Source organism: Strix aluco, chromosome 16 (assembly GCF_031877795.1).
Source record: "Strix aluco isolate bStrAlu1 chromosome 16, bStrAlu1.hap1, whole genome shotgun sequence".
NCBI lineage: Eukaryota > Metazoa > Chordata > Aves > Strigiformes > Strigidae > Strix > Strix aluco.
The window spans coordinates 21,072,177-21,088,920 of record NC_133946.1 but is presented as its reverse complement, the minus strand read 5'-3'; the positions used below and the strand labels follow the sequence as shown (position 1 = coordinate 21,088,920).

At 37.4% G+C, this 16,744-nt stretch overlaps 1 protein-coding gene across 7 annotated transcripts in view; it reads left to right on the top strand.

Moving 5' to 3' along the window:
• Positions 1 to 16,744, top strand: part of CPT1A (carnitine palmitoyltransferase 1A) — an 82,327-nt gene that overhangs the window by 18,265 nt on the left and 47,318 nt on the right. For 6 of the 7 annotated variants that reach the window (XM_074842646.1, XM_074842641.1, XM_074842644.1 and 3 more), the window contains 10 exons: positions 618 to 755; positions 1,588 to 1,665; positions 2,336 to 2,443; positions 3,433 to 3,520; positions 7,618 to 7,813; positions 8,920 to 9,108; positions 10,099 to 10,204; positions 11,991 to 12,107; positions 13,068 to 13,232; positions 14,489 to 14,623. In XM_074842646.1, the coding sequence (XP_074698747.1) occupies positions 618 to 755; positions 1,588 to 1,665; positions 2,336 to 2,443; positions 3,433 to 3,520; positions 7,618 to 7,813; positions 8,920 to 9,108; positions 10,099 to 10,204; positions 11,991 to 12,107; positions 13,068 to 13,232; positions 14,489 to 14,623 (1,320 nt within the window). Of the gene's footprint in view, positions 1 to 617; positions 756 to 1,587; positions 1,666 to 2,335; positions 2,444 to 3,432; positions 3,521 to 7,617; positions 7,814 to 8,919; positions 9,109 to 10,098; positions 10,205 to 11,925; positions 12,108 to 13,067; positions 13,233 to 14,488; positions 14,624 to 16,744 lie in introns of those variants that run through there. The other variant, XM_074842645.1, reaches the window with a different exon arrangement.

Below are 16,744 nucleotides of genomic sequence, written 5' to 3'. Positions count from 1 at the left end.
TTACATGGTGGTATTAATATGGTGTAATGGTTTAAAACTTCTGCACAGAAATTAAAATAAAGGCTATGACAAACCACTGAAACTGGTGACAGTTTGAAGCTGGCGTAATTCATATGGGATGATGTGATATCTGTTGATGTAAGACTATGCAACAAAGAGTGATTTCCAGGGGTTTTGAAACTTACTGGTTTTGTTATCTTCCACAGCTTGAACGTATAAATGTGTGTTTTATGACACAAAACCTTATAGCAAAGTGTGTAAGTAGGACAGTATGTCACAGAAACTGAAGGTTGGATTATTTTTTTTTAGAGATGGAAAAAAAAAATCTCTGCCTGATACTGAAGTAGTAGTATGTCTTCCCCTTTTGAGTGGAAAATATATCTTTAGAAAAGTAACCTCTTCCACTTGTGATCTGCTGACATGTCTGGAAAAAGATCTCATTTTTGTAGTTTGCAGGCAGGTACTTACAAGAGTGTATACTCTTATTTTAACAACATAGTATTTGCAACCTTATGAATTGAGTCTGGATAAACTCTGTCTACTGTTCAAATACCTTGTGTAGGAATGGTGAGAACCTATGTGTTAGTTACTATACTGATTCTTTTCCTGTATTCTAGTATCTGGAATCAGTTCGGCCACTTATGGATGATGACGAGTTCAGAAGAATGGAGGGTCTTGCCAAAGATTTTGCATTTAATTTGGGACCAAGGCTTCAGTGGTATTTGAAGCTAAAATCCTGGTGGGCCACAAACTATGTGAGTAGATAAATAGGAGGCTCAGTCGTTCAAATGACATAACTTAATTTGTTCCCCATTGCAAAAATATTAAGCAGTTTCAATTGCGTTCTTTTATATTTAAGAAAGAATGAAAATTAAGCCAAAAAAGGCAAAGTGCTTTGGAGACACCTGATTTGCACAGAAATAATTTGTGTGATTCGGTAAACAAACAGTGTGGTGAATGGAACTTGAAAGAGTGAATCCTCATTTTGTGTTTGATATTCTGGGGCAGGTGATTTAGCTTTTGCTGTTACATTTGCTTTTGAGGTCTGTTTATTTGCTTAATAACAATGGGCCTGGCTACCCAGGTAGTTTAGAAGAGTGATTTAAGACAACTTTTTTATATAGAGCATATGGAAGAGAAATAAAGAATTGTAACAATAAGTTATTGTTTTGGTGGGGTTTTTTTTACCAAAAAGAAAACCCAAGCCCCAACATTATAGTGAGAACTGTAATGTAATTCCTTCCTGATATATTATCAGCTGTGCCCAGTAGTCTAGGCTGTCCTGGCAAAGGCTGCAAAACATTCGGGAGATGTGATACACTTTAAATGTTATATGGAGATGATGACTTCTTCAGAAGCTTATCAGAGAGCTACAGCTGAATTTAATTCTCTTGCCCCTCTTTTGCTGTTTTGTCTAAAGTTTAATACAAACTAGGGGGTTTTTGTTTATCTTATGTAGGGGCGGGGTGGGGGCAAGCTAGCAGTTTCCTTCCTGCTTCTGTATGGAATGTTGTGGAGTCATTAATATAGAAGATACAAACTGTGGAAACTGGGATTTTACTGCTTTTGTTTTCCTTCCTGCTACAGGTTAGTGATTGGTGGGAAGAATATATCTACCTTAGAGGACGTGGACCAATTATGGTTAATAGTAACTATTTTGCAATGGTATGTAAATACTATAAACACCTTAGGTATGAAAGCAACACTGTAAAATTTCTGCCAGGTATCTTATTTCATGATATATTTCTGTTTAGAAATCCATTCCCACTGAGTACATGACCTTTGTTTTTCTTTCTTCTAGTATAACCTGCAGCCGATGTCTTCAAGTACAGTGATATCTTAGTAATAAACTTATCACATCTGCCACTTGGGCAAATTCATGTAGTAAACACAGTTTTGTGCTTACTGCAACAAGCAATCTTTCAAAAGCTCCGTGTAAAACTTTATGGGTAACACAATTCAGCAAGGTGTGTGCTCATATTTGCAGATGGGAAATAAAATTGTAGAAGACCCTAAAATCAAAAGCAAAAAGAGGAAATATGGTAGTCTTGGATTTTAAGTTTTAAGTAGCATTGTCATTTCTACTGGGATGTTTGACAGCTATCATGTATGTTTTCAGCCTGATGCTGTTTGAGGTTGTGACTGTTGAAGAAATTTAAGTTTTGAGTCATCAACTCACTGCACTAGTGTGCTTCCTGTGATTTAAAGCCTTTTCTGTATAGACCAAAATAAACTCTAAGAACATGGATGAGAAGTACTATCAGTTTTGTTTGGGTTTTTTTCTTTTTAAAGTAGTCTGGTAATCATTAACTTATTATTCTTATGTACTTTACAGGACTTCCTTTATTTATCTCCCACAACCCTGCAGGCAGCTAGAGCTGGTAATGTTATCCATGCCATCCTGCGCTATCGGAAAAAACTGGACAGACAAGAAATCAAGCCAGTATGTATATCAGTTTAAATGACTTTTGATCTTTTTCCATCACAGTCTGTAAGAAGTTGATCGGTTTTCAGAATGGGAGAAGAGAAGAATGTCTTATTGTCAGAACTACATGTAAGATGTAACTAAATTTGTGGTCCCAAACATCTTGGTTATCGCTTGAGTCACACATGGGCAGAGACTACCAACAATGCAGGATTCTGTCATGCCACCTCATTGCTGTATTTGAAAGTAACATATGTATTTGCCCAAAAGACAAATTAGTTTTGTACTTGCATATGTTAAGTATTCCCTATAACAGATGTTGGTATGTGCTAAGCATGTAATGGTACTTCTGAGCCACTGAAGTCTGAAGAGTCTGTGGTATCATGTAGTGTGAGCACAAGGGGCGGCTGGGACAATGGGCTGGACCTTGAGGCCAAGAGTGGGCCAGTGGCTGCCCAAGTATAGGTGATGATAAAATCCTGTGTTGCACTAATTTCTAGGTAGCAAAGATAGGCAAGGTGAATCCCATTCTGAATTTGTTCTGTCCAGTGACTGTGTGTTGTGAACAAATATTGTGGAAACAATTGGTTTTTTGAAGGTCCTGACAGGGATGCGGTTAGTTATATGTAACTACAAATCTGAGGAATGTGAACTTTTGTTCCTACACAGACAGAAATAGCTTTAAAAGAAGAAATTAAGAGGTAGTGCGTGCTGCATGTGTAAGTTTTGCATCGAGACTGGCCATTGAGAGCACTTTGGATTTCAGATGCTAGCTAGCTTCAGTCATCCCTCCTGAAGGGTGAGCTTTTGGTAGGAGGGAAAAAATACAGCTATTGGAATGTCAGTGGACTCTTCCACATGTAGTTCAAGGAAAGACAATGAACAGAGTGGGGGAAAATAAATCCTGAGTTGATGTCCCTTGGTGTTCTACAGCCTGTTTTTTCTTTTCTTTTTAACTTGCTAATTGTATATGCAAAATTACATTTTAATGTACATTTGTGGCACAGATTCTTCTGATGGGATCTACTGTTCCACTCTGCTCAGCCCAGTGGGAACGGATGTTTAATACCTCCCGTATCCCAGGAGAGGAATCAGGTAAGCAGGGCCAGCCAAGCAGAATAAGCATCTTAATGGAATTCAGTTTTGGGGGTATTTTCTGCTAAAATCCTGGTTTTTAAGATAAGGATCTGACAGACACAAGGACATACCAATACTGTGTTTCGATACCCAGGAAGTAATGAATTGCTATAGAGTGCATGGATGTTTTTCCTCTTAGGGTGATTCTGAAACTTCTTCAGTGGTTTTTATCTTCCTTTACTTAAATTAAAAACTAACTTCAAGAAACTGTTGTCTGCCCTGTGTTTTTAATTTATAAATAACCTTTACTTTCCCCCCTTCTATTCTTTCAGGCTCCTTTGATAGCCATGTTTTTATCTTTGTAGAAGTTGTGTTCTCTTACCTCAACCATTTTAAAATCTTTTGCTTGCTTGACTTTCCCTTTTTCCTTTTGACTTATGATTCACAACAATATCCCAGTGGGGTGTTCTCAATATGAACATAAATTTAACACTAGTTGTTTACCCAGTTTAGAGGCAGGTGCAGTCTTAGTCCTGTCAAGGCTTTCAGTGCCACTGTTACCTTGACCTTTTGATGCACTGTAAGACATCAGCTAAGTGAAATCACCTCTAATAAGGACTGTGTCTGAAACTTTCTCTGTAACACATTAAGAAAATATATACTCTGGGTTTTGTTAGTTCTTGCCCTGCCCTAACTCCCAGCAATGATCTGATTATCCTAAGCTCTGAGTAATTAGGTTTCACATTTTAATGTTGAATAGAGGGGCGTACCTGTTGACTTACAGCAGGGTCATTTTCACCTGCGTCTGTTCCTGCCACTTCTGCTTGTTGTGGGAGACTGTATCTGTAAGTGACAGTTCATACACACTTTCTCACTGCAGGTGTACATATGCTGTCATTGCACACATTCATCAACACTGCCTATAGACATAAAAGCATTTCACTCAGTCAATGGCAAACCTTTGATAAACTGTTTGTTGTTGTACCTCAACATAAAAAATACCTTTTTTTTGATGGTCAGTACATCATCCAAGATCTTGTGGCTGATTCTTCTCCATATGGAGCTATTATTCTAAAGGTAATGTATCCTAAAGTTTCATCATGGGTTTCTCTCTAAGGTAGCCTCAAAGATCTCCATCAACTTATGCTAAATTTTCCAGGCTCAAGATGGTTTTCATGATCTTAATATTGTGTTTTTTCCAGAGTTTTGTCACTGTAAATGGAGGTAGATTGCATCTAGAAATACTAACATTTGTAGTCAACAGGTGGAAGAAAACATTGCTATTCATTTTCTCATTCTTTGAGAAGCAAACTAATCATTTCACAGCAGATTTGAGTGGAGATTTCTGTTGTGCTTTCTACAAAAGCTTAAGCTATACCTAGGTTTCTCTGACCTGGTTATATGCTGAAGAGCCTCTTAGAAGTGAGTTGACATGTTTATCCAACCCTGCATCACTGTGGCAGCATCAGAATGAAATACAGTATTTGGCAGAGCTATCCTGACACTCATGATCAGTGCAGAGGACAGCCACTAGGAATTTGGAATGCAGTTGGTTAATCACCTCCATTGGGAATGTATGTATGGGCTGTCACTTGAAGATAAGATATATTTTTTAACTTTCTTTGAGATCTGTGAACTCACTTTTATATTTCAAGCTGTCTTTGAGCGTGTTAGTCCCACTCAACGACAAAAGAACAGAAAGACTTTCTGAGCAGACACAGGGATGTGCCCACTCTTCCCTGCTGGGGGCCTGGCATTGGCTGTGCTGTATGAAGTTGGATGAGGGTGTGAAGCAGCACTGGCTGGTGCATAAAGCAGTGGGTGTATGTGTCAGATAAGGATTTTACTCTTAGTTCTGCTGCTGGCCTTTGGTAGATTATTGAGGAATTATTTCCCAGCTATGCCTCATCTTCCTTTATCTGCAAACTGGAGAATAACATCCCCCTGATGTGATTACTCCCTGATCATGAACTAGTAGCTTTGGTAGACTAGCAAGTTTTAAAACATCTATTAGACAACTGTAGTGTATGAGCTATTGTTATTTAGAATACTTCAGGTGCTGAAAGTGCTACCCTTGTCCCTTCCCTGTACTCAGTAAAATAAAAGGTATGAACTACTTGTGTTTAGCTTTGGATCTGGTGTTCTCTTAGTCTGGAAAGTTTTGCACAAATGCATAGAAGTGGCCCATTCTAACTGTAACATCTGATTGAAATACATCCTGTGTATCTTAATGGTTGTCCTCAGTTTCTCCTGCCTAAAGTCTTTCAAGTTAAAGTACAGTCAGCATCATAAAATTACCTTATTTTCCTCCTAAGCACTTCACATTTCCTATTTTGCTTTTTCAGTTTTCCATTGTTTCTATTTTTCTAAAGGAAAAACAACTTGTGTCATTCTGTATGTGGATAAGTGAGTTATAAAGACATTTTTCCCAGATTCTCACAAGTAGCTTGATTTCTTGCCCCTGATTTCAGTTAAGTGTTTTATGTATGTTAGTTCTTAAAGGAGCAGCATATTTTTTTTAAAAAAAAATTCTGTGGCATGTCTTCATGTTAAATGATGGTAAAATCTTAATGAACGTTGTATCCTGCCACTTCGAGCAATAGTTTAATCATGTGTTTTAAAGAAAACACACAATGGAGTGAACCACTTCTTTTAAGCAGGGAAGGGCTTTTGTGTCTTTCCGTTCCCATTTTTTTAATAGGAAACCCATGCAGCATGTTACGTGCATCTTTAGATGTATGTAAATGACTTCCTGGACTGGCAAGAAAAAGGAAAGGATTTTTTTTTTTTTTGTATTACAGCAATTCTGTATTCCAGGTGCATAAATCTGTATTTAGGCCCATAAGTACAGTGTCTGAAAGGTGATTGCGAGCAACAACTGTTGTGAAGTCAGTTGTTGATTGAGCTGACTAATGACCTTTTGCTGTTTACACTCAAGAATTTGTCTTTGTTGTATGGACACTTCATGTATGTGATACAAATACTTGGGGATTCCTGACTCAGGTTGGGATTGTAGAAGGTTACCTCACTAGCTGATTTGCTTTGCTGCTGCTTTTCCCCCTCTGTGGGGTTTCTCCTCCATTCACAACCGTTGTATTAAAATACTTGACAGTTGGAGTGATGCTTCTGCCAATCCTAGCACTTTTATTACAGGCATCCTATCTCTGGCAGAAGGGCAAGGTGAATAGCCAAAGGCATGATTAGCATAAAACTGCTTCTAATCAGTCGATGGAGCATACCTACCAAAACTTTATGGATAGCTGAGAGCACCCAAAGTATAGAACTCTTCCCTTGTACGGTGTTTCTCACATCTCTTGGAATCATGGCTTCTAGGCTCAGCCCTCATTTTTGGCATCAGTTTTCTTCATAATCTCAGTAACGGGTCTTCTCAGATTCATAGGAATAGAACAGTTCTTTGGGCTAGTGAAGGAATTCGATTAACTTTTCATCAATTGAGGGCTTTTCCTGGCTGCTGTAGAAGCCTTCCTCTGTGGTTTGATACAATGCTTTCATGACTAATTTCAGGCTTATCCCAATTAAGCCATTTAAATAATAAAGTGAGGAAAAATTTGTGGTCTAGGTTTCTGCTTCACTGACTTCCATAACACTACACTTTTTAGCCATCTATGAAGTATTCACTCTGCATCTGCCAGGGTAAAAGTGAACTAAAATCACAGTACTAAATCTGGGGTCTCGTAAGACTCCCCACAGATTGTACTGTGAGTTTTCTAGCATGTGAATGTAGATAATTTAAAAGTACCTTTCCTGAGACTCATCTAGTGTATTCTTTTGCTGACTGCTTAATCAGACTACACTATTAGTGATCACTTTTCAGATACAGAAATTCAGGTTTATTTGCTTAGTATTGGCCTCCAGTGTGGACAGTGGTGGTGCTATATATGCAAATTACTATCAAATCTGTGCATTTGACTGTTTCATGCAGGAATCTTTGTGCTGAAATAACAGGGGGGAGTGGTTTATTCTGCACCGTTTGTTACTCTGTTAAAATGAGCAATGGCTAACTGGTAGTGCATGCAGCAGGCGTCTGATGTTATTTAGTGCGTTAGTGTTTTGAGACTTCAGCTTTGTTTTCACATAAGTGATTGCAATTCCAGATACTCTGCAGCACGTGAAAGACAGCAAACACATTATTGTGTATCATAAGGGCCGTTACTTCAAAGTGTGGCTGTACCATGATGGTAGATTGTTGAAACCCCGAGAAATTGAACAGCAGATGCAAAGAATTCTTGATGATGACTCAGAGCCTCAGGCTGGTGAAGAGAAACTAGCAGCTCTTACTGCAGGAGATAGGTATGGCAGTTATTATTTTTAAAATTAATTTTAATATTTAGACATAGTTGCATAACATACTAATTAAATATGGGCTTTGGGATTTTAAAATGTTTTGCAGTCAGTTGATTGTACCTTGATCCCTGATTTTGTCTATTGCTAACATGTAACAGCCTTTCAGTTTGTAACTACGTAGAGTTACAAGTAATTTTGCAGTGGCAACCCTGTACACAAATCACCTATACTTAGCTGGAGAAGTTTGGTTTAATTGTGGTTATCAAAAGAGCCGTAATTGGAAGCTTTACAGCATTACACATATTGAACTACTTGAGTGTTATATCTACTCTGGGGTTCACTGGCATTTGAAAGAATACCTTAAAAATTAAGATTGAGAATGCGAATTTAGTAACTTACTCCATATTCATGTGCCTACAAACTAAAGCAGTAGGTACTCGGTTGGTTCTAGGTGAAAAATTATTGAATTCAATTGTGACAAATTTAGTTCAATCTATCTAGTTGTTTCTGGATAAGGGAGAGAAAGAGCTGTGGATTGTAATATACTTTCTTACTATGAGTTCTTCCTTTTTCTCGCTTTCTGCTTTAAAACAAACTGCAATATTTTTTCTTTGGGAAAACCACATGTATTTATAAATAAATGTGGCTCAGCCATACAGAAATTACATTGTTCAGGACTTCTACAACTTCAAATCTGTTTCAGGCATTTACCACAGAACTTTTCATTGACAATTGTCCAGACTCTTAGGTTTAGGTGTTACAAGAATGGATATTAATATCTGTTGGTTGTTTTCATTATTATTACTATTTTCTTCCATATAATAGATACTTCCTTCAGTTATATACATAGATGATCTATGCTATATGTATTGCATGCCACAGAAATGTTGAATTTCTGAGAATTAAGCTTTGTATGTGTGTGATGATGAATTGGTTCTTAAGATTATATTGTACATGTATTTTCAGAACTTTTCACTGCTAATATAGTTTAAATGTAATGAAAGTAGTTGCTTCAAATTTGATAAAAGGAGGAATGTCTCATAGTGATCTTAAGGGTGATAAAACATTGACAAATTTGTGTAATCTGGCTGTAAACCAAATTCTTTTTGCAGAGTACCATGGGCTAAAGCTCGACAGGCTTATTTTAGCCGTGGAAAGAACAAACAGTCCTTAGATGCTGTTGAGAAAGCAGCTTTTTTTGTGACATTGGATGACATTGAGCAAGGGTACAGGAAAGAAGATCCAGTGGGGTCACTGGATGCATATGCAAAATCCTTAATACATGGCCGATGTTATGACAGGTACGGTATTGACTCTGTGAAAAACACCTTCTCTTTTTTAGAATTTCACTAATTTGCATGGCTAATACATAGGAATTAGTGACTTATAAGCTGATAAATTTCATAGAATCACAGAATTGTTTGATCTGGAAGGGACCTTCAGAGATCATCTAGTCCGCAAGCAGGGACATCAAAGCCCTGCCCAGCCTGACCTTGAACACTTTCAATGGTGGGGCATCAACAGCATCTTTGGGAAACTTGTCCCAGTGTCTCACCATCATCATCATCAAAGAAATTTCTCCCTTATGAGGAATCTAAATCTACCCTCTTTCAGTTCATAACCGTTGCCCCTTGTCATGTCACTGTGGGTTGTGGTAAAAAGTCTTTCTCAGTTTTTCTTAGAAGTCCTCTTCATATATTGAAAGGCTGCAAGAAGGTGTCCCATTTTCTCCACCACCCTCAGCCTTTCTTCGTGGGAGAGCTGTTCAGCCCTCTGAGCATTTTCATGGCCCTCCCCTGGGCCTGCTGGAACAGATCCATTGTCTGTCCTGTGCTGGGGATCCCAGAGCTGGACCCAGCACTGCAGGGGGGGCTCACCAGAGCAGCGTAGAGGGTGAGAACAGCCCCCCCTCAGCCTGCTGGCCACACTGCTGCGTATGCAGCCCAGGATGCGGTTGGCTTTCTGGGCTGTGGCCGCATGTTGCCAGCTCACGCCCAATTTTTTGTCCACCAGTACCCCCAAGTCCTTCTCCACAGGGCTGCTCTCGATCCCTTCATCCCCCAGCCTGTATTGGTACTGGGGGTTGCCCCGACCCCCGTGCAGGACCTTGCACTTGGCTCTGCTGAACTTCATGAGGCTCAAATTTATGTCTATTTATTTAAATAAACTGTTATTTTTTTAAAAAAGCCAAGAACTAGTGCATTTGAATGTGAATTTCTGAGATTAAATTACAGTATAAAAATGCTATTGAAAGGTAGAAAACCATAAGCAAACTTTAATTTCTTTTGTAGGTGGTTTGATAAAACATTCACTCTTATAGTATTCAAAAATGGCAAAATGGGTCTGAATGCAGAGCATTCTTGGGCAGATGCTCCTATTGTTGGACACCTGTGGGAGGTAGGTGTTTAATACAAAGTTAATGCAGAAGATAATGTGATGTGGTCCATGCAATAGTCCTGAAGATCAGCAGTTACTTTCAATCACTTGCATTCATGTTGCTGATGAGTGATTATGGGCCTGTGTCTACAGCAACTGTAGAATTTAAAAAAACAAAACAAAACTTGCTTAAAATAAAAAGTTGCTGTCTCTTAAGGTCTTTATTGCATTTAAATGAGCATAGATGTCTTCATAGAAAAGTGGTACAGCTCTTCATCTAACTTGCTTATAAGAGTCTAAATCAAGAGATTGTTGTCTTTTTGATGTGGCATTGTATTTTGTGTATATATGTGCTCCTGAAGCACTTAAGCTTTCTTGTGCTATAAAAATCCAATGCTTACTTTCAAAATTTAAAGAAATGGTACAGAGTTTAACTTTTCTCTAAGCCATTGTTTGATGAGCTGCAGGTTGCTATGCTGTTTAAATTATGTCTTGTATTTATTTGTAATGAATGGAATAAATGTACTTTTTTGTCAGGTCTGCTCATCGCGAGCTTCGTTTATTACTTGAAATCCTATTTGATTTTTTTTCTTTTTCTTTTTGAAGCTTGCACCCATAAACAGTTACATAACCCAACCACTCAGAACTTTTTCATGATCATTAGCTAATTCTGATTTCATTATGGATTTGTGCAGATGGGTCTCAGGTCTGACTGGTGCCCCAAGTAATTTCCTGATTTTATTATATGAGCGTTTCCATGTGTGTAAGAACAAAAAATCCTCATTGTATTCTCTAAATCAGGGAAGAAAGAAGGCCAAACTCATTTGAGATTGACTCGACAGTGCAGTTTAGACTAGCTCAATGAAAAAGAGTTACTGTGTTTTCTTTTAATGAAGGATGTTACATGCTTTAGTTCATATCTCTGTACTTGGTTAATTTTCTGCTAAAATGAATAAAATAAGTTAAGTAAGATTTCATCTCCTAAGAAGTTATATGTTGTTAGATTTTTATAGACTGTCTACTTTTAGAATAAAATGGATTAAGCTTTATTTCATAGTTGGCATGTTCTGACCACTAGTTAAGAAAATTAAAATAGAGTGGATTATAAATATATATGTAGAACATGCAATGGATTTGTCAAGCTTTTTCTTTCCATATTGAGCAGATACAAATCTATTAATTTTTTTTTTTATGTTGAAGATGTTTGAAATCTTGTAAGACAGAGGCTTTTTTTGTCTGTTCTAGTTGTATTGTTCATCATGTAGTTATTCTACTTCCTCACCCAAGAGCTCTGGTGCATATATAAAATAAACCTCAATTTTGAGTGGGATGCAAACCAAAAAGGATTAAATTCTTGCAGGGATATGCCCTTACTCTGAAATAAACTGCTTCTTGATGAACAAGTTTTGACAGATAAAAAACTTGCAGAAGTTCTCTAGAATCTAAACTGAACAAAGGTTGTGAAATCTAAGCCTCTAAGACTGACTGTTTATTACTGCTAGTAAGTTTGAGGTGGGTTTTTAACTGAAACATTTTGATTAATTCAGTAGCATCTAATAAAATGTACCAGTGTAATTGGATAGGTGTGCATATCTGGTATTCTTCCCACTCAGAACACAAGTAAAAATGTGTTAAAAGAGGAGGTAAAACAGGGCTTTACTTGCAGCTACTTTCAGTATTTGGAAATGTATTGTATATTGTATTTCACTGTGTACTGAAAATGGATTATATTGATTTCACAGTTAAATCCTAATTCCACAGCAATATGTAACATGTTGCAATTCTGAAGAAGTATCATTCTTTGCAGAATGTAATGGCAACTGAGTATCTTGAACTGGGCTATTCAGAAGATGGGCATTGCAAAGGAGATACCAATCAAAATATTCCTATTCCTACCAAACTCCAGTGGGAAATTCCAGAAGAAGTAAGTACAGAACAGCTAGTGGTTTGAGAAAGAAGCCTTTCTTTTCCTGAGCAGTCAGATAACTTAAGTAATTACTGATAACCCTATAAATCAGCTTTAAATTCCTTTGACTCCTGTTAGATGTCTTTTTCATGTGTGGATATTACTCAGTTGACTTAAAAAGATATCACGGGGGTTTAATATCACTCTTTAAAAATTCTAGCCAGGAAATGCCAACTTTTTACTAGAAACTTTCTTGGTTGGCAACACATCAAAAATAAGCGGCCACCTATTTTAAATAGTAATTGTATTAAAATGAAGTTTAAGTTGCTGAGGTTTCATTACTGTTAATCACAGACTCGTCTAGGTTGGAAAAGACCTTGAAGATCATCCAGTCCAACCATCAACCCAACATTGACAGTTCCCATTTGTTGTCGCAACAAATGCTGTTATGTAATAGTTCCTTGAGATTAGCTGTCTTTTTTGTGTTCAAAATTCTGTATATGTGTTGAGTAAGGTTTGATTTTTTTTTTTTTTCTTTTTTTTAACCTGCGTTCAAGACAAACTGCCGCCACCTATTTGGATTTTAATTTTGAATAAAAAAGTAATGGTTGGTGATATGTTTAAGCATGTCTGGCAGATTTGAAGCCACACCACTATTGCCATAGTGTCTCTGTGGGTCATTCTTTTATGTTCTAGTGATTTGAACAGTCTTAACGCTGGTATTTTTTTAAAGTGTAATTTTTGGACTCCAGATGTGTATTGGCGTAAAACTTTTTTGTTAGCTTTTTGAATTTTAACTTTCCTGCAAAGATAGCTTCTCCTCTTTCCCCAGAGGGAGGTTATTTAAATAATGATATTCCTGGCACGCATGAAGGCAGCATTTCTTATTTATCAATTAAAAATACTTGCGCTTTTTGAACAGTTCTCTCAAATGCCATCATATGAACATAACTGAATATAAGTGTTTATTTATTTTAGTGTCAAGAAGTGATTGAGAAGTCTCTGAGCACCGCCATAGCTCTGGCAGATGATGTGGACTTCCATTCATTTTCCTTTGATGCTTTTGGGAAGGGACTAATAAAGAAAGCAAAAACCAGCCCCGATGCCTTTATACAACTTGCCCTGCAGCTTGCTCACTATCGGGTAAGGAGAACAGACTGTTTCTGGCTTATAGAATCTCATTAAATTTGGTATAGCTTGTTTGTGATTAAAACATGTGACTGTGTAAAGTATTTTAATCTTGCACTACTTGTGCAAGGTTATTAAAGACACTCAATGGAAATTGGTACAAACAGTAAACACTTTGCTAGCTGGAAATTAATTGTCCAAAGGTTGGTGTATTGACACTCATGCAAATTTTTCTCTTCTGCTTAGTTGGTCTATCCCTAGGCGTTTTGGACTTGAAAGAAGTAGATCTGAAACTTCTAGTAGCTGTGTTTATAATCTAAACCATGTTAAACTTATCTTTTAGTTTGGAATCACCCTTAGTTCAGTAGTTATGGGCACTCCCTAAGAGGATTAACAGAAATGCCAGCCTGTGTTTTATTCTGGTAGTTCACCTTTTCTATAATGTGCTTTCAGAATACACCAGCGTACCAATGTGCATGTTTTTCATTTTGCTTTCTAGTTGTCACTCTTGAAATACTGTTCTACTTTTTTTTTTAAAAGTAGTTCCAAATGGTTTTTCAAAGCATCCAGACTTCCTGACAGCTGTCCCCACTTTACAGTCTTTCTTCTCATTGGTTAGGATAGCTACGTGGCAAATAGTTTTGACTACCCACTCACCTCTTTTATTTTGAATACACACCCTCTTAATCTAAAACTGAACAGACTTTCACAGTCTGTTCTGATCTATGATTTTTAGACAGATACAATTGCTAACATGTTAGATAAACTTCTATCATTTGGCAACTTTTAATTTGTAGATTGTGCACATCTACAGGAAATACAGAAGCCACACTTCCTGGATTTTGCAGGCTGTTTTCAATTCTCCCATTCTTGAAAATCCCCACACTGGCATGCATCTGCATGCTATTAAACTTTTAACTGAAAATACTTTCAAGGGTGTTACAGTTTTCTCAATTACGTACCACAGCTGTTTTAACTAGGAAGCCTCTGAACTTTCAAATAGGTTTTTGATAGCCTTTAAATCAGCTTGTTTTATAAACTGCAGAAGATTGAATATAAAATGCAGAGGGTCGTCCTTGGTAGTCTGGTGGTTAGCATTTATCAAAACGCTATTTTTGTCTTTATCTTTTGGTAAGACTGCTAATGGTGGGCTACTAAGAAACAATGTTGAGTTTAATTTGTGGAGTGATTCATTATCCTGTGTGCTTACCTTGAACTGTTGATTAAGAAAGAGGGCTAAACCTCTAAGTTCTTATTTTTTCCTTTTCAAGGACATGGGAAAATTTTCTTTAACATACGAAGCCTCTATGACACGCTTGTTCAGAGAAGGCAGGACTGAAACTGTTCGTTCCTGTACTGTTGAATCATGTAATTTTGTTCGAAGGATGGAAGACCCAACTGAAAGTGTAAGTTCATGGTGGTGTTGCCTTATACAATCCATAAGGCACATGAGTTATCACTAGATATCTGTATAAGTTCCCAAATAATTTTTAAACACTTAGTGATGCCTTTGTTTTTTAGGAATGAAGTGCAGCATAAGGTAATTGTCCACATTTTCTGTCAATATGGCAGAAATTCAAGGCTAAACTGAAATCCGTATTTTCTGTCAATATGACAGAAATTCAAGGCTATACTGAAAGAGAATGTCAGTAACTTAGCCAAATATGACATTTCTTACAGTTCCTGAACTGCAGAAAAGTGAGATGACTTGTGAATTTTTTGTGACTTGTAAAACTCAAAGATCTGTAAAACGAGTAACCTCATACAGTTAGGCTTTCCTTTCTGATAGGGAGGCAAGTATTCACAGGAAATAAATAGTTGCTCTTATATGTTGATTTCAGTGGGCTTTTTAATCTTTCTTGTGATGTTCTGATTAGCAAACAAAGGAAGCATGGTCTGGGGGAAAACTTCTTGACTTGGAAAACTTGGACAATACTGGTTAAAATGTTTGCTCTCAGAATGGAAGGGTGGAGAATGGTCGTCTTGAGGGCTCTCTGTTCTTTAATCCACTGCTATTCAGTTTTCACAGATACAGTTGATGAAATAAATCATTACATTTGCAGGTTTTGCTAAGCTGAAGGAGATTTCCAATTCTTTGGAGTCAATAAAAATTTGACATGAAAAAGAGGATTTTGTTGAGTAGGAATGTACTCAAGATACTGCATCCAGGCTTGACTAACAGCTGCATGGGTAGAAGTTCTAATGAAAAAGATCTAGGACTATAATAATCAGTAACTGAACGCTGACATAGCACATTCAGTGTTGTCCCATTGGGAAAAATGGAGGCCTTGCTTCAGTTATTTTTGCCCTGTATTTTTAGTAGTCACTTTTTTCTAGTAAAGCGTTAACTGGGGTGATGTGTCCAGTTTTGGACACCACGCTTGAGGTGTGGATGGATTGGAGAGAGTCTAAAGGAGAGCAAGAAGGATGGTTACAAACCTCTGAAGAGGATCTGTGAGGAGAGTTTGAACTTAGTTATTCTTGCCTAGTCTAAAGAAGGGAGGACACTCTGGATGAGGGAGCCAGGTTGTGCTCAAGAAGATAAAAAGGGTGATGCAGAGATGATGGAAACAATCTTGTCTCTGTCCCCAGAAGCAATGGACTTAAATTTTGTAAAGAAACACATTAGGAAAACATTTTCTGCTGGTGAGGATAATGAGTAAGGAGGGAAATATAGTGAGAAGCCTGAAACAGATTGCTTGGAGAGGTTGTTGGTTCACTTTGAAAATCTTTAAGCTACGTAATGGTCCTTCAGAAAAGTGTTTTAGTTGATCAGATCTTAGGGCAGAGAAGTCTAAGGAAATGAACAGTTGAGGTTTGGTTCTGTGAATAAATGTTACTGCAAGAAAATAGATGCTCAGAGAAAGAGAGAAAATTTTTTCTCCCTCCTCTTTCTGGAAGTTCTATGTAGATAAAATCCCCCTGGATTTCTCAGTGTGATGTGCTGGTAGCAGTGCAAGTCTGGAAATCCAGTCATGTCACCACGTCATGCATAACTGTATGGCACAGTTTCTGTACGACTACCTGTGTATAGAAAGTCATTTTGACGTAGTCCTAATGTCAGAATTAACTGCTATTACATCTCTGCAGTTAACATCTGCATTTTTGTTAAAGGAATAAGGTAGCACCATACGTGACAAGATCATATATATATATAGCAGACTTCATTCTGCTCACTTTTTTTGTAACTACTACAAATATGATTCTTTTCCAGACTTGTTGATTCATTACTGTCCTTCATCTGGAATGATCAGCCACAGAGCAGAGGAATGCTGCCTTCATAATGCAATTTTTATTTTTTATGTTATGAAGCTTGTATTATATGCATTTATATGTTGTTTTAAAAATAGTTGTCTGCCTTTACTGCTTGCTTCTAATTTTCTCTGGGTTTTTCCTTAGAATTTTTCCTGAGCACTTCTATCCTCCATAGACTATCCACAAAGCTTTACTCCTGAATGCCAGTGGTAGGCATGCTTAGCATGACTAAAAGTGATTTACCAGTTTCTCATGCTGGAGGCAAGTAGGCT